The 19828-nt window shown below is 49.7% G+C and overlaps 1 protein-coding gene across 1 annotated transcript in view; it reads left to right on the forward strand.

The window, feature by feature from the left end:
* The window catches only part of LOC142475938 (E3 ubiquitin-protein ligase RNF25-like), a gene marked incomplete at both ends in the record, with an annotated part of 55592 nt that overhangs the window by 27293 nt on the left and 8471 nt on the right, over window positions 1-19828 (forward strand). Inside the window, 3 exons of the mRNA XM_075581602.1 lie at window positions 7993-8062; window positions 9970-10041; window positions 11076-11186. Coding sequence (XP_075437717.1) covers window positions 7993-8062; window positions 9970-10041; window positions 11076-11186 — 253 coding nt within the window. The remainder of the gene's footprint in view (window positions 1-7992; window positions 8063-9969; window positions 10042-11075; window positions 11187-19828) is intronic.

Genomic DNA, 19828 nt, shown 5'->3' on the forward strand with positions numbered 1-19828 from the left:
TTAGCAGTACTCTGCTCGCTCTCTCCCTTGCAGTATTAGTAGTACTCTGCGCTCTTCTCCCTTGCCGTATTAGCAGTACTCTGCTCTCTCTCCCTTGCAGTATTAGCAGTACTCTGCTCGCTCTCTCCCTTGCTGTATTAGCAGTACTCTGCTCTCTCTCCCTTGCAGTATTAGCAGTACTCTGCTCGCTCTCTCCCTTGCAGTATTAGCAGTACTCTGCTCGCTCTCTCCCTTGCAGTATTAGTAGTACTCTGCTCCCTCTCCCTTGCAGTATTAGCAGTACTCTGCTCTCTCTCCCTTGCAGTATTAGCAGTACTCTGCTCTCTCTCCCTTGCAGTATTAGCAGTACTCTGCTCTCTCTCCCTTGCAGTATTAGCAGTACTCTGCTCTCTCTCCCTTGCAGTATTAGTAGTACTCTGCGCTCTCTCCCTTGCAGTATTAGTAGTACTCTGCTCGCTCTCTCCCTTGCAGTATTAGCAGTACCCTGCTCTCTCTCCCTTGCAGTATTAGTAGTACTCTGCTCTCTCTCCCTTGCAGTATTAGCAGTACTCTGCTCTCTCTCCCTTGCAGTATTAGCAGTACCCTGCTCTCTCTCCCTTGCAGTATTAGTAGTACTCTGCTCTCTCTCCCTTGCAGTATTAGCAGTACTCTGCTCTCTCTCCCTTGCAGTATTAGCAGTACTCTGCTCTCTCTCCCTTGCAGTATTAGCAGTACTCTGCTCTCTCTCCCTTGCAGTATTAGCAGTGCTTTGCTCTCTCTCCCTTGCAGTATTAGCAGTGCTTTGCTCTCTCTCCCTTGCAGTATTAGCAGTACCCTGCTCTCTCTCCCTTGCAGTATTAGTAGTACTCTGCTCGCTCTCTCCCTTGCAGTATTAGCAGTACCCTGCTCTCTCTCCCTTGCAGTATTAGTAGTACTCTGCTCTCTCTCCCTTGCAGTATTAGTAGTAATCTGCTCTCTCTCCCTTGCAGTATTAGCAGTACTCTGCTCGCTCTCTCCCTTGCAGTATTAGCAGTACCCTGCTCTCTCTCCCTTGCAGTATTAGTAGTACTCTGCTCTCTCTCCCTTGCAGTATTAGTAGTACTCTGCTCTCTCTCCCTTGCAGTATTAGCAGTACTCTGCTCGCTCTCTCCCTTGCAGTATTAGCAGTACCCTGCTCTCTCTCCCTTGCAGTATTAGTAGTACTCTGCTCTCTCTCCCTTGCAGTATTAGCAGTACTCTGCTCTCTCTCCCTTGCAGTATTAGCAGTACCCTGCTCTCTCTCCCTTGCAGTATTAGTAGTACCCTGCTCTCTCTCCCTTGCAGTATTAGCAGTACTCTGCTCGCTCTCTCCCTTGCAGTATTAGTAGTACTCTGCGCTCTTCTCCCTTGCAGTATTAGCAGTACTCTGCTCTCTCTCCCTTGCAGTATTAGCAGTACTCTGCTCGCTCTCTCCCTTGCTGTATTAGCAGTACTCTGCTCTCTCTCCCTTGCAGTATTAGCAGTACTCTGCTCGCTCTCTCCCTTGCAGTATTAGCAGTACTCTGCTCGCTCTCTCCCTTGCAGTATTAGTAGTACTCTGCTCCCTCTCCCTTGCAGTATTAGCAGTACTCTGCTCTCTCTCCCTTGCAGTATTAGCAGTACTCTGCTCTCTCTCCCTTGCAGTATTAGCAGTACTCTGCTCTCTCTCCCTTGCAGTATTAGCAGTACTCTGCTCTCTCTCCCTTGCAGTATTAGCAGTACTCTGCTCTCTCTCCCTTGCAGTATTAGCAGTACTCTGCTCGCTCTCTCCCTTGCAGTATTAGCAGTACTCTGCTCTCTCTCCCTTGCTGTATTAGCAATACCCTGCTCTCTCTCCCTTGCAGTATTAGCAGTACCCTGCTCTCTCTCCCTTGCAGTATTAGCAGTACTCTGCTCTCTCTCCCTTGCAGTATTAGCAGTACTCTGCTCGCTCTCTCCCTTGCTGTATTAGCAGTACTCTGCTCTCTCTCCCTTGCAGTATTAGCAGTACTCTGCTCGCTCTCTCCCTTGCAGTATTAGCAGTACTCTGCTCTCTCTCCCTTGCAGTATTAGCAGTACCCTGCTCTCTCTCCCTTGCAGTATTAGCAGTACCCTGCGCTCTCTCCCTTGCAGTATTAGCAGTACTCTGCTCTCTCTCCCTTGCAGTATTAGTAGTACTCTGCGCTCTCTCCCTTGCAGTATTAGTAGTACTCTGCTCGCTCTCTCCCTTGCAGTATTAGCAGTACCCTGCTCTCTCTCCCTTGCAGTATTAGCAGTACTCTGCTCTCTCTCCCTTGCAGTATTAGCAGTACTCTGCTCTCTCTCCCTTGCAGTATTAGCAGTACTCTGCTCTCTCTCCCTTGCAGTATTAGCAGTACCCTGCTCTCTCTCCCTTGCAGTATTAGCAGTACTCTGCTCTCTCTCCCTTGCAGTATTAGCAGTACTCTGCTCTCTCTCCCTTGCAGTATTAGCAGTACCCTGCTCTCTCTCCCTTGCAGTATTAGCAGTACTCTGCTCTCTCTCCCTTGCAGTATTAGCAGTACCCTGCTCTCTCTCCCTTGCAGTATTAGCAGTACCCTGCGCTCTCTCCCTTGCAGTATTAGCAGTACTCTGCGCTCTCTCCCTTGCAGTATTAGTAGTACTCTGCGCTCTCTCCCTTGCAGTATTAGTAGTACTCTGCTCGCGCTCTCCCTTGCAGTATTAGCTGTACCCTGCTCTCTCTCCCTTGCAGTATTAGTAGTACTCTGCTCTCTCTCCCTTGCAGTATTAGCAGTACTCTGCTCTCTCTCCCTTGCAGTATTAGCAGTACCCTGCTCTCTCTCCCTTGCAGTATTAGTAGTACTCTGCTCTCTCTCCCTTGCAGTATTAGCAGTACTCTGCTCTCTCTCCCTTGCAGTATTAGCAGTACTCTGCTCTCTCTCCCTTGCAGTATTAGCAGTACTCTGCTCTCTCTCCCTTGCAGTATTAGCAGTGCTTTGCTCTCTCTCCCTTGCAGTATTAGCAGTGCTTTGCTCTCTCTCCCTTGCAGTATTAGCAGTACCCTGCTCTCTCTCCCTTGCAGTATTAGTAGTACTCTGCTCGCTCTCTCCCTTGCAGTATTAGCAGTACCCTGCTCTCTCTCCCTTGCAGTATTAGTAGTACTCTGCTCTCTCTCCCTTGCAGTATTAGTAGTACTCTGCTCTCTCTCCCTTGCAGTATTAGCAGTACTCTGCTCGCTCTCTCCCTTGCAGTATTAGCAGTACCCTGCTCTCTCTCCCTTGCAGTATTAGTAGTACTCTGCTCTCTCTCCCTTGCAGTATTAGTAGTACTCTGCTCTCTCTCCCTTGCAGTATTAGCAGTACTCTGCTCGCTCTCTCCCTTGCAGTATTAGCAGTACCCTGCTCTCTCTCCCTTGCAGTATTAGTAGTACTCTGCTCTCTCTCCCTTGCAGTATTAGCAGTACTCTGCTCTCTCTCCCTTGCAGTATTAGCAGTACCCTGCTCTCTCTCCCTTGCAGTATTAGTAGTACCCTGCTCTCTCTCCCTTGCAGTATTAGCAGTACTCTGCTCGCTCTCTCCCTTGCAGTATTAGTAGTACTCTGCGCTCTTCTCCCTTGCAGTATTAGCAGTACTCTGCTCTCTCTCCCTTGCAGTATTAGCAGTACTCTGCTCGCTCTCTCCCTTGCTGTATTAGCAGTACTCTGCTCTCTCTCCCTTGCAGTATTAGCAGTACTCTGCTCGCTCTCTCCCTTGCAGTATTAGCAGTACTCTGCTCGCTCTCTCCCTTGCAGTATTAGTAGTACTCTGCTCCCTCTCCCTTGCAGTATTAGCAGTACTCTGCTCTCTCTCCCTTGCAGTATTAGCAGTACTCTGCTCTCTCTCCCTTGCAGTATTAGCAGTACTCTGCTCTCTCTCCCTTGCAGTATTAGCAGTACTCTGCTCTCTCTCCCTTGCACTGCTCTCTCTCCCTTGCAGTATTAGTAGTACTCTGCTCTCTCTCCCTTGCAGTATTAGCAGTACTCTGCTCTCTCTCCCTTGCAGTATTAGCAGTACCCTGCTCTCTCTCCCTTGCAGTATTAGTAGTACTCTGCTCTCTCTCCCTTGCAGTATTAGCAGTACTCTGCTCTCTCTCCCTTGCAGTATTAGCAGTACTCTGCTCTCTCTCCCTTGCAGTATTAGCAGTACTCTGCTCTCTCTCCCTTGCAGTATTAGCAGTGCTTTGCTCTCTCTCCCTTGCAGTATTAGCAGTGCTTTGCTCTCTCTCCCTTGCAGTATTAGCAGTACCCTGCTCTCTCTCCCTTGCAGTATTAGTAGTACTCTGCTCGCTCTCTCCCTTGCAGTATTAGCAGTACCCTGCTCTCTCTCCCTTGCAGTATTAGTAGTACTCTGCTCTCTCTCCCTTGCAGTATTAGTAGTAATCTGCTCTCTCTCCCTTGCAGTATTAGCAGTACTCTGCTCGCTCTCTCCCTTGCAGTATTAGCAGTACCCTGCTCTCTCTCCCTTGCAGTATTAGTAGTACTCTGCTCTCTCTCCCTTGCAGTATTAGTAGTACTCTGCTCTCTCTCCCTTGCAGTATTAGCAGTACTCTGCTCGCTCTCTCCCTTGCAGTATTAGCAGTACCCTGCTCTCTCTCCCTTGCAGTATTAGTAGTACTCTGCTCTCTCTCCCTTGCAGTATTAGCAGTACTCTGCTCTCTCTCCCTTGCAGTATTAGCAGTACCCTGCTCTCTCTCCCTTGCAGTATTAGTAGTACCCTGCTCTCTCTCCCTTGCAGTATTAGCAGTACTCTGCTCGCTCTCTCCCTTGCAGTATTAGTAGTACTCTGCGCTCTTCTCCCTTGCAGTATTAGCAGTACTCTGCTCTCTCTCCCTTGCAGTATTAGCAGTACTCTGCTCGCTCTCTCCCTTGCTGTATTAGCAGTACTCTGCTCTCTCTCCCTTGCAGTATTAGCAGTACTCTGCTCGCTCTCTCCCTTGCAGTATTAGCAGTACTCTGCTCGCTCTCTCCCTTGCAGTATTAGTAGTACTCTGCTCCCTCTCCCTTGCAGTATTAGCAGTACTCTGCTCTCTCTCCCTTGCAGTATTAGCAGTACTCTGCTCTCTCTCCCTTGCAGTATTAGCAGTACTCTGCTCTCTCTCCCTTGCAGTATTAGCAGTACTCTGCTCTCTCTCCCTTGCAGTATTAGCAGTACTCTGCTCTCTCTCCCTTGCAGTATTAGCAGTACTCTGCTCGCTCTCTCCCTTGCAGTATTAGCAGTACTCTGCTCTCTCTCCCTTGCTGTATTAGCAATACCCTGCTCTCTCTCCCTTGCAGTATTAGCAGTACCCTGCTCTCTCTCCCTTGCAGTATTAGCAGTACTCTGCTCTCTCTCCCTTGCAGTATTAGCAGTACCCTGCTCTCTCTGCCTTGCAGTATTAGCAGTACTTTGCTCTCTCTCCCTTGCAGTATTAGCAGTACTCTGCTCGCTCTCTCCCTTGCAGTATTAGTAGTACTCTGCTCGCTCTCTCCCTTGCAGTATTAGCAGTACTCTGCTCTCTCTCCCTTGCTGTATTAGCAATACCCTGCTCTCTCTCCCTTGCAGTATTAGCAGTACCCTGCTCTCTCTCCCTTGCAGTATTAGCAGTACTTTGCTCTCTCTCCCTTGCAGTATTAGCAGTACCCTGCTCTCTCTCCCTTGCAGTATTAGCAGTACTCTGCTCTCTCTCCCTTGCAGTATTAGCAGTACTCTGCTCTCTCTCCCTTGCAGTATTAGCAGTGCTTTGCTCTCTCTCCCTTGCAGTATTAGCAGTACTCTGCTCTCTCTCCCTTGCAGTATTAGCAGTACCCTGCGCTCTCTCCCTTGCAGTATTAGTAGTACTCTGCTCCCTCTCCCTTGCAGTATTAGCAGTACTCTGCTCTCTCTCCCTTGCAGTATTAGCAGTACTCTGCTCTCTCTCCCTTGCAGTATTAGCAGTACTCTGCTCTCTCTCCCTTGCAGTATTAGCAGTACTCTGCTCTCTCTCCCTTGCAGTATTAGCAGTACTCTGCTCTCTCTCCCTTGCAGTATTAGCAGTACTCTGCTCGCTCTCTCCCTTGCAGTATTAGCAGTACTCTGCTCTCTCTCCCTTGCTGTATTAGCAATACCCTGCTCTCTCTCCCTTGCAGTATTAGCAGTACCCTGCTCTCTCTCCCTTGCAGTATTAGCAGTACTCTGCTCTCTCTCCCTTGCAGTATTAGCAGTACCCTGCTCTCTCTGCCTTGCAGTATTAGCAGTACTTTGCTCTCTCTCCCTTGCAGTATTAGCAGTACTCTGCTCGCTCTCTCCCTTGCAGTATTAGTAGTACTCTGCTCGCTCTCTCCCTTGCAGTATTAGCAGTACTCTGCTCTCTCTCCCTTGCTGTATTAGCAATACCCTGCTCTCTCTCCCTTGCAGTATTAGCAGTACCCTGCTCTCTCTCCCTTGCAGTATTAGCAGTACTTTGCTCTCTCTCCCTTGCAGTATTAGCAGTACCCTGCTCTCTCTCCCTTGCAGTATTAGCAGTACTCTGCTCTCTCTCCCTTGCAGTATTAGCAGTACTCTGCTCTCTCTCCCTTGCAGTATTAGCAGTGCTTTGCTCTCTCTCCCTTGCAGTATTAGCAGTACTCTGCTCTCTCTCCCTTGCAGTATTAGCAGTACTCTGCTCTCTCTCCCTTGCAGTATTAGCAGTACTCTGCTCTCTCTCCCTTGCAGTATTAGCAGTACTCTGCTCTCTCTCCCTTGCAGTATTAGCAGTACTCTGCTCTCTCTCCCTTGCAGTATTAGCAGTACTCTGCTCGCTCTCTCCCTTGCAGTATTAGCAGTACTCTGCTCTCTCTCCCTTGCTGTATTAGCAATACCCTGCTCTCTCTCCCTTGCAGTATTAGCAGTACCCTGCTCTCTCTCCCTTGCAGTATTAGCAGTACTCTGCTCTCTCTCCCTTGCAGTATTAGCAGTACCCTGCTCTCTCTGCCTTGCAGTATTAGCAGTACTTTGCTCTCTCTCCCTTGCAGTATTAGCAGTACTCTGCTCGCTCTCTCCCTTGCAGTATTAGTAGTACTCTGCTCGCTCTCTCCGTTGCAGTATTAGCAGTACTCTGCTCTCTCTCCCTTGCTGTATTAGCAATACCCTGCTCTCTCTCCCTTGCAGTATTAGCAGTACCCTGCTCTCTCTCCCTTGCAGTATTAGCAGTACTTTGCTCTCTCTCCCTTGCAGTATTAGCAGTACCCTGCTCTCTCTCCCTTGCAGTATTAGCAGTACTCTGCTCTCTCTCCCTTGCAGTATTAGCAGTACTCTGCTCTCTCTCCCTTGCAGTATTAGCAGTACTCTGCTCTCTCTCCCTTGCAGTATTAGCAGTGCTTTGCTCTCTCTCCCTTGCAGTATTAGCAGTACTCTGCTCTCTCTCCCTTGCAGTATTAGCAGTGCTTTGCTCTCTCTCCCTTGCAGTATTAGCAGTACTCTGCTCTCTCTCCCTTGCTGTATTAGCAATACCCTGCTCTCTCTCCCTTGCAGTATTAGCAGTACCCTGCTCTCTCTCCCTTGCAGTATTAGCAGTACTCTGCTCTCTCTCCCTTGCAGTATTAGCAGTACCCTGCTCTCTCTGCCTTGCAGTATTAGCAGTACTTTGCTCTCTCTCCCTTGCAGTATTAGCAGTACTCTGCTCGCTCTCTCCCTTGCAGTATTAGTAGTACTCTGCTCGCTCTCTCCGTTGCAGTATTAGCAGTACTCTGCTCTCTCTCCCTTGCTGTATTAGCAATACCCTGCTCTCTCTCCCTTGCAGTATTAGCAGTACCCTGCTCTCTCTCCCTTGCAGTATTAGCAGTACTTTGCTCTCTCTCCCTTGCAGTATTAGCAGTACCCTGCTCTCTCTCCCTTGCAGTATTAGCAGTACTCTGCTCTCTCTCCCTTGCAGTATTAGCAGTACTCTGCTCTCTCTCCCTTGCAGTATTAGCAGTACTCTGCTCTCTCTCCCTTGCAGTATTAGCAGTGCTTTGCTCTCTCTCCCTTGCAGTATTAGCAGTACTCTGCTCTCTCTCCCTTGCAGTATTAGCAGTACCCTGCGCTCTCTTGCTGCCCAAGGTTTGGGATGTCCCATTTTGTATGAGCTGATTGAGGTGAGTCATTTACAATAGGACTCCAGATTGTGTGTGTGTGTGTGTGTGACTCCCGTCGCTGGGGGTGGGGTGAGGGGCCCCCCGGTCCCTGGGGGTGGGGTGAGGGCCCCCCTGTTCCTGGGGGTGGGGTGAGGGCTCCCCTGTCCCTGGGGGTGGGGTGAGGGGCCCCCCCGGTCCCTGGGGGTGGGGTGAGGGGCCCCCCCGGTCCCTGGGGGTGGGGTGAGGGCCCCCCCCCGGTCCCTGGGGGTGGGGTGAGGGCCCCCCCCCGGTCCCTGGGGGTGGGGTGAGGGGCCCCCCCGGTCCCTGGGGGTGGGGTGAGGGGCCCCCCCCGGTCCCTGGGGGTGGGGTGAGGGGCCCCCCCGGTCCCTGGGGGTGGGGTGAGGGCCCCCCCCGGTCCCTGGGGGTGGGGTGAGGGCCCCCCCCGGTCCCTGGGGGTGGGGTGAGGGCCCCCCCCCGGTCCCTGGGGGTGGGGTGAGGGCCCCCCCCCGGTCCCTGGGGGTGGGGTGAGGGCCCCCCCCCCGGTCCCTGGGGGTGGGGTGAGGGCCCCCCCCCGGTCCCTGGGGGTGGGGGTGAGGGCCCCCCCCCCGGTCCCTGGGGGTGGGGTGAGGGCCCCCCCCCGGTCCCTGGGGGTGGGGTGAGGGCCCCCCCCCGGTCCCTGGGGGTGGGGTGAGGGCCCCCCCCCGGTCCCTGGGGGTGGGGTGAGGGCCCCCCCCCCGGTCCCTGGGGGTGGGGTGAGGGCCCCCCCCCCGGTCCCTGGGGGTGGGGTGAGGGCCCCCCCCCCGGTCCCTGGGGGTGGGGTGAGGGCCCCCCCCCGGTCCCTGGGGGTGGGGTGAGGGCCCCCCCCCGGTCCCTGGGGGTGGGGTGAGGGCCCCCCCCCGGTCCCTGGGGGTGGGGTGAGGGCCCCCCCCCGGTCCCTGGGGGTGGGGTGAGGGCCCCCCCCCGGTCCCTGGGGGTGGGGTGAGGGCCCCCCCCCCGGTCCCTGGGGGTGGGGTGAGGGGCCCCCCCCGGTTCCCTGGGGGTGGGGTGAGGGCCCCCCCCGGTTCCCTGGGGGTGGGGTGAGGGTTCCCTGGGGGGGGGGTGAGGGCCCCCCCCGGTTCCCTGGGGGGGGGGGGTGAGGGCCCCCCCCGGTTCCCTGGGGGGGGGGGTGAGGGCCCCCCCCGGTTCCCTGGGGGTGGGGTGAGGGCCCCCCCCCGGTCCCCTGGGGGTGGGGTGAGGGCCCCCCCCGGTCCCCTGGGGGTGGGGCGAGGGCCCCCTGGGGGTGGGGTGAGGGCCCCCCGGGTCCCTGGGGGTGGGGTGAGGGGCCCCCCGGTCCCTGGGGGTGGGGCGGGGGGCCCCCCGGTCCCTGGGGGTGGGGCGGGGGGCCCCCCGGTCCCTGGGGGTGGGGCGGGGGGCCCCCCGGTCCCTGGGGGTGGGGCGGGGGGCCCCCCGGTCCCTGGGGGTGGGGCGGGGGGCCCCCCGGTCCCTGGGGGTGGGGCGGGGGGGGTCCTTCTCTTTGGGAGGTGGGGATTAATCCGTCTCGTTCTGTAGAAGGGGAAGGAGCTGCTCACGTGTAGTAATGTGCCCCCGGTCCCTGGGGGTGGGGTGAGGGCCCCCCCTGTCCCTGGGGGTGGGGTGAGGGGCCCCCTGGGGGTGGGGCGGGGGGCCCCCCGGTCCCTGGGGGTGGGGCGGGGGGGTCCTTCTCTTTGGGAGGTGGGAATTAATCCGTCTCGTTCTGTAGAAGGGGAAGGAGCTGCTCACGTGTAGTAATGTGCCCCCGGTCCCTGGGGGTGGGGTGAGGGCCCCCCCTGTCCCTGGGGGTGGGGTGAGGGGCCCCCTGGGGGTGGGGCGGGGGGCCCCCCGGTCCCTGGGGGTGGGGCGGGGGGGTCCTTCTCTTTGGGAGGTGGGGATTAATCCGTCTCGTTCTGTAGAAGGGGAAGGAGCTGCTCACGTGTAGTAATGTGCCTCACGGTCACTGTGCCATCTGTCTGTACGGCTTCCAGGTGAGCACTGCGTGCACGGGACTGACACGGGGGGGGGGGGGACATTGTACAAGTGGAGGGGTATGGGTGTGTACAGTGGTGTGTAAAGGGTGGGTGTGTGTAAGGGGATGGGTGGGTGTTTGATTAACGGGGTGGGAAGTGTGTAGGGGATGGTGGCTGGTGGTGGGGTGTGTGTCTGTGTGTGTTGATGGTTGTGTGTGGGGGGGCATGTGTAAGGGTGCAAGTGTGTGTGTGTGTGTGTGTGTGTGTGTGTGTGCGTGCAAGGGTGTGTGGGGGTAAGGGTGTGTGTGTGTGTGTGTGTATGGGGGGGTAAGGGTATGTGTGTGTAAGGGGTTGTGAGGAGAGTGTGTAAGTTGGTGTGTGTGTGTGTGTGTTGATGGTTGTGTGGGGGGGGGCATGTGTAAGGGGGTAAGGGTGTGTGTGGTTGTGTGTGTGTAAGGGGTTGTGAGGAGAGTGTGTGTAAGTTGATGGGTGAGTGTGTGTGTAAGGGGGTGGGGGGTGTGTGTGTGTGTGTGTGTGTGTGTGTGTGTGTGTGTGTGTGTGTGTGTGTGTGTGTGTGTGTGTGTGTGTGTGTAAGGGGGTGGGGGTGTGTGTGTGTGTGTGTAAGGGGTTGTGAGGAGAGTGTGTGTAAGGGGTTGTGAGGAGAGTGTGTGTAAGTTGATGGATGTGGGGGTGGGGGAGGTAAGGGTGTGTGGGGGGGGAGGTAAGGGGATGTGTGTGTGTGGGGGGGGGCTTATGGGTGTGTGTGTGTGGTGAGTGTGTGTGTGTGATTGTGGTTGTGAGGAGAGTGTGTGTAAGGTGATGGCTGGGTGAGAGGTGAGTGGGGGTGGGGGGGTAAGGCTGTGTGTGGGGGGTGTGTGTGTGGGGGGTGTGTGTGTGGGGGGGGATGTGTGTGTGGGGGGGGATGTGTGTGTGTGGGGGGGATGTGTGTGTGGGGGGGGGATGTGTGTGTGTGGGGGTGTGTGTGTGGGGGGGAGGGGGTGTACGGGGTTGGCTCAGTGGGGCATGTAGCTATGTTTGCATTTTGTTCCCAGGAAAATGACTCACTCACAAAGACTCCGTGTTACCATCATTTCCACACGCACTGCCTGGCCCGCTACTCACAGCACTGCTACGAGCAGGACCACAACCCACCTCCTGAGCAGGTTATAGCTAGCCCATTGTCACTAAGACGTGTGTGTGTGTGTGTGTGTGTGTGTGTGTGTGTTACTGCTAAGTATAGACGACAGATACTTTATCCTATATCTGTCCTTGCATTATACTGATCCAAAGGAAGCAAACACAAAAAGAGGGGTGTGTGCCGAGCACACTTTAAGTGACTTCTTTGGCTATAAAAGTACTGGTACTGTAGCAGGTTTGGGTATTAAGTGGTGAAAACAGAAATTGTGAACTAGCGCTAAAGTGTGATACACAGTGTTATAGTAAAAAACTTTTAATAAAGTATGGCTGCCCAGTGATACTGTCAGTACTAACAGAATAACACAAAATAAAGAAAAACCTGGCGCCAAATTGTCAGTGGAATGTCCTGTACTCCTCAAGGGATCCGCACTCTTGCTCGACAGACCATGCAAAGAGAAAAACACAAACAAACAAAGATCATAGCGCAACACTGTAGGGTAAGCAGTACTGCACTAATACACACAGACAGTTAAGAATCCTAGCGACATTTAAAACAACTATTTATTAAAAAGAACTATGCCGAGACAGACAGTGGCAAATACAAAGAACCGCAGGTCATCCGGAGCACTAAAATTGGAGCCCTACTTACATCCAGCAAGGTTTAGCTTCCTCAGCCCCTGAGGAAGTAGAGGTACATCTACGAAACGCGTAGGGCTAGTGGCACTGCCACTATTTGACTGACTTTGGACGTTTAAGGTCATTTGGGTTGTGAGCCCAGCTATCCCTTCAGCCTGCCAGCTGTTCCTTTAAGGCAACAGGCACTATCGCGCGCGGGCGCGCAGAGACTTGCTGTTGTTCCGGAAGAGGAAGTGGGGCGTGTGTCTACATGCGGTGCAGAGCTGTGGACCCCGCACACCAGTCTCCACGGCCGGAGCTGTTCCGGTTACCATCGTAAGGACTGACTGGAGTCTGAACCGCAGTGGAGCAGTGGCATCACCTGCCAGGGAGACCATCTGTATCTAGGACTTGTTCCTACCATGCGAGTTTAAACCTTGCTGGATGTAAGTAGGGCTCCAATTTTTGTGTCCCGGATGACCTGCGGTTCTTTGTATTTGCCACTGTCTGTCTCGGCATAGTTCTTTTTAATAAATAGTTGTTTTAAATGTCGCTAGGATTCTTAACTGTCTGTGTGTATTAGTGCAGTACTGCTTACCCTACAGTGTTGCGCTATGATCTTTGTTTGTTTGTGTTTTTTTCTTTGCATGGTCTGTCGAGCAAGAGTGCGGATCCCTTGAGGAGTACAGGACATTCCACTGACAATTTGGCGCCAGGTTTGGATATAAAAGTACTGGTACGGTGGCAGGTTTGGATATAAAAGTACTGGTACTGTAGCAGGTTTGGGTATAAAAGTACTGGTACTGTGGCAGGTTTGGATATAAAAGTACTGCTACTGTGGCAAGATTGGGATATAAAAGTACTGGTACTGTGGCAGGTTTGGGTATAAAAGTACTGGTACTGTGGCAGGTTTGGATATAAAAGTACTGGTACTGTGGCAGGTTTGGATATAAAAGTACTGGTACTGTGGCAGGTTTGGGTATAAAAGTACTGGTACTGTGGCAGGTTTGGATATAAAAGTACTGGTACTGTGGCAAGATTGGGATATAAAAGTACTGGTACTGTGGCTGGTTTGAGTATAAAAGTACTGGTACTGTGGCAGGTTTGGATATAAAAGTACTGGTACTGTGGCAAGTTTGGGTATAAAAGTACTGGTACTGTGGCAAGATTGGGATATAAAAGTACTGGTACTGTGGCAGGTTGGGATATAAAAGTACTGGTACTGTGGCAGGTTTGGGTATAAAAGTACTGGTACTGTGGCAGGTTTGGATATAAAAGTACTGGTACTGTGGCAGGTTTGGGTATAAAAGTACTGGTACTGTGGCAGGTTTGGATATAAAAGTACTGCTACTGTGGCAAGATTGGGATATAAAAGTACTGGTACTGTGGCAGGTTTGGGTATAAAAGTACTGGTACTGTGGCAGGTTTGGATATAAAAGTACTGGTACTGTGGCAGGTTTGGATATAAAAGTACTGGTACTGTGGCAGGTTTGGGTATAAAAGTACTGGTACTGTGGCAGGTTTGGATATAAAAGTACTGGTACTGTGGCAAGATTGGGATATAAAAGTACTGGTACTGTGGCTGGTTTGAGTATAAAAGTACTGGTACTGTGGCAGGTTTGGATATAAAAGTACTGGTACTGTGGCAAGTTTGGGTATAAAAGTACTGGTACTGTGGCAAGATTGGGATATAAAAGTACTGGTACTGTGGCAGGTTGGGATATAAAAGTACTGGTACTGTGGCAGGTTTGGGTATAAAAGTACTGGTACTGTGGCAGGTTTGGATATAAAAGTACTGGTACTGTGGCAGGTTTGGGTATAAAAGTACTGGTACTGTGGCAAGTTTGGGTATAAAAGTACTGGTACTGTGGCAGGTTTGGCTATTGAAGTACTGGTACTGTGGCAGGTTTGGATATAAAAGTACTGGTACTGTGGCAGGTTTGCGTATAAAAGTACTGGTACTGTGGCAGGTTTGGATATAAAAGTACTGGTACTGTGGCAGGTTTGGATATAAAAGTACTGGTACTGTGGCAGGTATGGGTATAAAAGTACTGGTACTGTGGCAGGTTTGGGTATAAAAGTACTGGTACTGTGGCAGGTTTGGGTATAAAAGTACTGGTACTGTGGCAGGTTTGGGTATAAAAGTACTGGTACTGTGGCAGGTTTGGATATAAAAGTACTGGTACTGTGGCAAGATTGGGATATAAAAGTACTGGTACTGTGGCAGGTTTGGGTATTAAAGTACTGGTACTGTGGCAGGTTTGGGTATAAAAGTACTGGTTCTGTGGCAGGTTTGGGTATAAAAGTACTGGTACTGTGGCAGGTTTGGGTATAAAAGTACTGGTTCTGTGGCAGGTTTGGGTATAAAAGTACTGGTACTGTGGCAGGTTTGGGTATAAAAGTACTGGTACTGTGGCAGGTTTGGATATAAAAGTACTGGTACTGTGGCAGGTTTGGATATAAAAGTACTGGTACTGTGGCAGGTTTGGGTATAAAAGTACTGGTACTGTGGCAGGTTTGGATATAAAAGTACTGATACTGTGGCAGGTTTGGGTATAAAAGTACTGGTACTGTGGCAAGTTGGGATATAAAAGTACTGGTACCGTGGCAGGATTGGGTATAAAAGTACTGGTACTGTGGCAGGTTGGGATATAAAAGTACTGGTACTGTATCAGATTGGGATATAAAAGTACTGGTACTGTGGCAAGTTGGGATATAAAAGTACTGGTACTGTGGCAGGTTTGGGTATAAAAGTACTGGTACTGTGGCAAGTTGGGATATAAAAGTACTGGTACTGTGGCAGGTTTGGGTATAAAAGTACTGGTACTGTGGCAGGTTTGGGTATAAAAGTACTGGTACTGTGGCAGGTTTGGGTATAAAAGTACTGGTACTGTGGCAAGTTGGGATATAAAAGTACTGGTACTGTGGCAAGTTGGGATATAAAAGTACTGGTACTGTGGCAGGTTTGGATATAAAAGTACTGGTACTGTGGCAGGTTTGGATATAAAAGTACTGGTACTGTGGCAGGTTGGGATATAAAAGTACTGGTACTGTGGCAGGTTGGGATATAAAAGTACTGGTACTGTGGCAGGTTTGGATATAAAAGTACTGGTACCGTGGCAGGTTTGGGTATAAAAGTACTGGTACTGTGGCAGGTTTGGATATAAAAGTACTGGTACTGTGGCAGGTTTGGGTATAAAAGTACTGGTACTGTGGCAGGTTTGGGTATAAAAGTACTGGTACTGTGGCAGGTTTGGGTATAAAAGTACTGGTACTGTGGCAAGTTGGGATATAAAAGTACTGGTACTGTGGCAGGTTTGGGTATAAAAGTACTGGTACTGTGGCAATTTGGGATATAAAAGTACTGGTACTGTGACAGGTTTGGGTATAAAAGTACTGGTACTGTGGCAGGTTTGAGTATAAAAGTACTGGTACTGTGGCAGGTTTGGGTATAAAAGCACTGGTACTGTGGCAGGTTTGGGTATAAAAGTACTGGTACTGTGGCAGGTTTTGGTACTGTGGCAGGTTTTGGTATAAAAGTACTGGTACTGTGGCAAGTTGGGATATAAAAGTACTGGTAATGTGGATAGGTTTGTGTATAAAAGTACTGGTCCTGTGGCAGGTTTGGGTATAAAAGTACTGGTACTGTGGCAGGTTTGGATATAAAAGTACTAGTACTGTGGCAGGTTTGGGTATAAAAGTACTGGTACTGTAGCAGGTTTGGATATAAAAGTACTGGTACTGTGGCAGGTTTGGATATTAAAGTACTGGTACTGTGGCAGGTTTGGGTATAAAAGTACTGGTACTGTGGCAATTTGGGATATAAAAGTACTGGTACTGTGGCAGGTTGGGATATAAAAGTACTGGTACTGTGGCAGGTTTTGGTATAAAAGTACTGGTACTGTGGCAGGTTTGGGTATAAAAGTACTGGTACTGTGGCAGGTTTAGGTATAAAAGTACTGGTACTGTAGCAGATTGGGATATAAAAGTACTGGTACTGTGGAAGGTTTTGGTATAAAAGTACTGGTACTGTGGCAGGTTTAGGTATAAAAGTACTGGTACTGTGGCAGGTTTGGGTATAAAAGTACTGGTGCTGTGGCAGGTTTGGGTATAAAAGTACTGGTACTGTTGCAGGTTTGGGTATAAAAGTACTGGTACTGTGGCAGGTTTGGGTATAAAAGTACCGGTACTGTGGCAAGTTGGGATATAAAAGTACTGGTACTGTGGCAGGTTTGGGTATAAAAGTACTGGTACTGTGGCAGGAATGGGTATAAAAGTACTGGTACTGTGGCAGGAATGGGTATAAAAGTACTGGTACTGTGGCAGGTTTGGGTATAAAAGTACTGGTACTGTGGCAAGTTGGGATATATAAGTACTGGTACTGTGGCAGGTTTGGGTATAAAAGTACTGGTACTGTGGCAGGTTTGGATATAAAAGTACTGGTACTGTGGCAGGTTGGGATATAAAAGTACTGGTACTGTGGCAGGTTTGGATATAAAAGTACTGGTACCGTGGCAGGTTTGGATATAAAAGTACTGGTACTGTGGCAGGTTTGGGTATAAAAGTACTGGTACTGTGGCAGGTTTGGGTATAAAAGTACTGGTACTGTGGCAGGTTTGGGTATAAAAGTACTGGTACTGTGGCAGGTTTGGGTATAAAAGTACTGGTACTGTGGCAAGTTGGGATATAAAAGTACTGGTACTGTGGCAGGTTTGGGTATAAAAGTACTGGTACTGTGGCAATTTGGGATATAAAAGTACTGGTACTGTGGCAGGTTTGGGTATAAAAGTACTGGTACTGTGGCAGGTTTGAGTATAAAAGTACTGGTACTGTGGCAGGTTTGGGTATAAAAGTACTGGTACTGTGGCAGGTTTGGGATATAAAAGTACTGGTACTGTGGCAGGTTTGCGTATAATAGTACTGGTACTGTGGCAGGTTTGCGTATAATAGTACTGGCACTGTGGCAGGTTTGGATATAAAAGTACTGATACTGTGGCAGGTTTGGATATAAAAGTACTGGTACTGTGGCAGGTTGGGATATAAAAGTACTGGTACTGTATCAAATTGGGATATAAAAGTACTGGTACTGTGGCAGGTTTGGGTATAAAAGTATGGGTACTGTGGCAGGTTGGGATATAAAAGTACTGGTACTGTGGCAGGTTTGGGTATAAAAGTACTGGTACTGTGGCAGGTTTGGGTATAAAAGTACTGGTACTGTGGCAGGTTTGGGTATAAAAGTACCGGTACTGTGGCAGGTTTGGGTATAAAAGTACTGGTACTGTGGCAGGTTTGGGTATAAAAGTACCGGTACTGTGGCAAGTTGGGATATAAAAGTACCGGTACTGTGGCAGGTTTGGGTATAAAAGTACTGGTACTGTGGCAGGTTGGGGTATAAAAGTACTGGTACTGTGGCAGGTTGGGATATAAAAGTACTGGTACTGTGGCAAGTTTGGGTATAAAAGTACTGGTACTGTAGCAGATTGGGATATAAAAGTACTGGTACTGTGGCAGGTTTGCGTATAAAAGTACTGGTACTGTGGCAGGTTTGGGTATAAAAGTACTGGTACTGTAGCAGTTTAGGATATAAAAGTACTGGTACTGTGGCAGGTTTGGGTATAAAAGTACTGGTACTGTGGCAGGTTTGGGATATAAAAGTACTGGTACTGTGGCAGGTTTGCGTATAATAGTACTGGTACTGTGGCAGGTTTGCGTATAATAGTACTGGCACTGTGGCAGGTTTGGATATAAAAGTACTGATACTGTGGCAGGTTTGGATATAAAAGTACTGGTACTGTGGCAGGTTGGGATATAAAAGTACTGGTACTGTATCAAATTGGGATATAAAAGTACTGGTACTGTGGCAGGTTTGGGTATAAAAGTATGGGTACTGTGGCAGGTTGGGATATAAAAGTACTGGTACTGTGGCAGGTTTGGGTATAAAAGTACTGGTACTGTGGCAGGTTTGGATATAAAAGTACTGGTACTGTGGCAGGTTTGGGTATAAAAGTACTGGTACTGTGGCAGGTTTGGATATAAAAGTACTGATACTGTGGCAGGTTTGGGTATAAAAGTACTGGTACTGTGGCAAGTTGGGATATAAAAGTACTGGTACTGTGGCAGGTTTGGATATAAAAGTACTGATGCTGTGGCAGGTTTGGGTATAAAAGTACTGGTACTGTGGCAGGTTTGGGTATAAAAGTACTGGTACTGTGGCAGGTTTGGGTATAAAAGTACTGGTACTGTGGCAGGTTTGGATATAAAAGTACTGGTACTGTGGCAAGATTGGGATATAAAAGTACTGGTACTGTGGCAGGTTTGGGTATAAAAGTACTGGTACTGTGGCAGGTTTGGATATAAAAGTACTGGTACTGTGGCAGGTTTGGATATATAAGTACTGGTACTGTGGCAGGTTTGGGTATAAAAGTACTGGTACTGTGGCAGGTTTGGGTATAAAAGTACTGGTACTGTGGCAGGTTTGGGTATAAAAGTACTGGTACTGTGGCAGGTTTGGGTATAAAAGTACTGGTACTGTGGCAGGTTTGGATATAAAAGTACTGGTACTGTGGCAAGATTGGGATATAAAAGTACTGGTACTGTGGCCGGTTTGAGTATAAAAGTACTGGTACTGTGGCAGGTTTGGATATAAAAGTACTGGTACTGTGGCAAGTTTGGGTATAAAAGTACTGGTACTGTGGCAGGTTTGGCTATTGAAGTACTGGTACTGTGGCAGGTTTGGATATATAAGTACTGGTACTGTGGCAGGTTTGGATATAAAAGTACTGGTACTGTGGCAGGTTTGGATATAAAAGTACTGGTACTGTGGCAGGTATGGGTATAAAAGTACTGGTACTGTGGCAGGTTTGGGTATAAAAGTACTGGTACTGTGGCAGGTTTGGGTATAAAAGTACTGGTACTGTGGCAGGTTTGGATATAAAAGTACTGGTACTGTGGCAAGATTGGGATATAAAAGTACTGGTACTGTGGCAGGTTTGGGTATTAAAGTACTGGTACTGTGGCAGGTTTGGGTATAAAAGTACTGGTTCTGTGGCAGGTTTGGGTATAAAAGTACTGGTACTGTGGCAGGTTTGGGTATAAAAGTACTGGTTCTGTGGCAGGTTTGGGTATAAAAGTACTGGTACTGTGGCAGGTTTGGGTATAAAAGTACTGGTACTGTGGCAGGTTTGGATATAAAAGTACTGGTACTGTGGCAGGTTTGGATATAAAAGTACTGGTACTGTGGCAGGTTTGGGTATAAAAGTACTGGTACTGTGGCAGGTTTGGATATAAAAGTACTGATACTGTGGCAGGTTTGGGTATAAAAGTACTGGTACTGTGGCAAGTTGGGATATAAAAGTACTGGTACCGTGGCAGGATTGGGTATAAAAGTACTGGTACTGTGGCAGGTTGGGATATAAAAGTACTGGTACTGTATCAGATTGGGATATAAAAGTACTGGTACTGTGGCAAGTTGGGATATAAAAGTACTGGTACTGTGGCAGGTTTGGGTATAAAAGTACTGGTACTGTGGCAAGTTGGGATATAAAAGTACTGGTACTGTGGCAGGTTTGGGTATAAAAGTACTGGTACTGTGGCAGGTTTGGGTATAAAAGTACTGGTACTGTGGCAGGTTTGGGTATAAAAGTACTGGTACTGTGGCAAGTTGGGATATAAAAGTACTGGTACTGTGGCAGGTTTGGATATAAAAGTACTGGTACTGTGGCAGGTTTGGATATAAAAGTACTGGTACTGTGGCAGGTTGGGATATAAAAGTACTGGTACTGTGGCAGGTTTGGATATAAAAGTACTGGTACCGTGGCAGGTTTGGGTATAAAAGTACTGGTACTGTGGCAGGTTTGGATATAAAAGTACTGGTACTGTGGCAGGTTTGGGTATAAAAGTACTGGTACTGTGGCAGGTTTGGGTATAAAAGTACTGGTACTGTGGCAGGTTTGGGTATAAAAGTACTGGTACTGTGGCAAGTTGGGATATAAAAGTACTGGTACTGTGGCAGGTTTGGGTATAAAAGTACTGGTACTGTGGCAATTTGGGATAT

This window comes from Ascaphus truei, unplaced genomic scaffold (assembly GCF_040206685.1).
Source record: "Ascaphus truei isolate aAscTru1 unplaced genomic scaffold, aAscTru1.hap1 HAP1_SCAFFOLD_1440, whole genome shotgun sequence".
In the NCBI taxonomy this organism is placed as follows: Eukaryota; Metazoa; Chordata; class Amphibia; order Anura; family Ascaphidae; genus Ascaphus; species Ascaphus truei.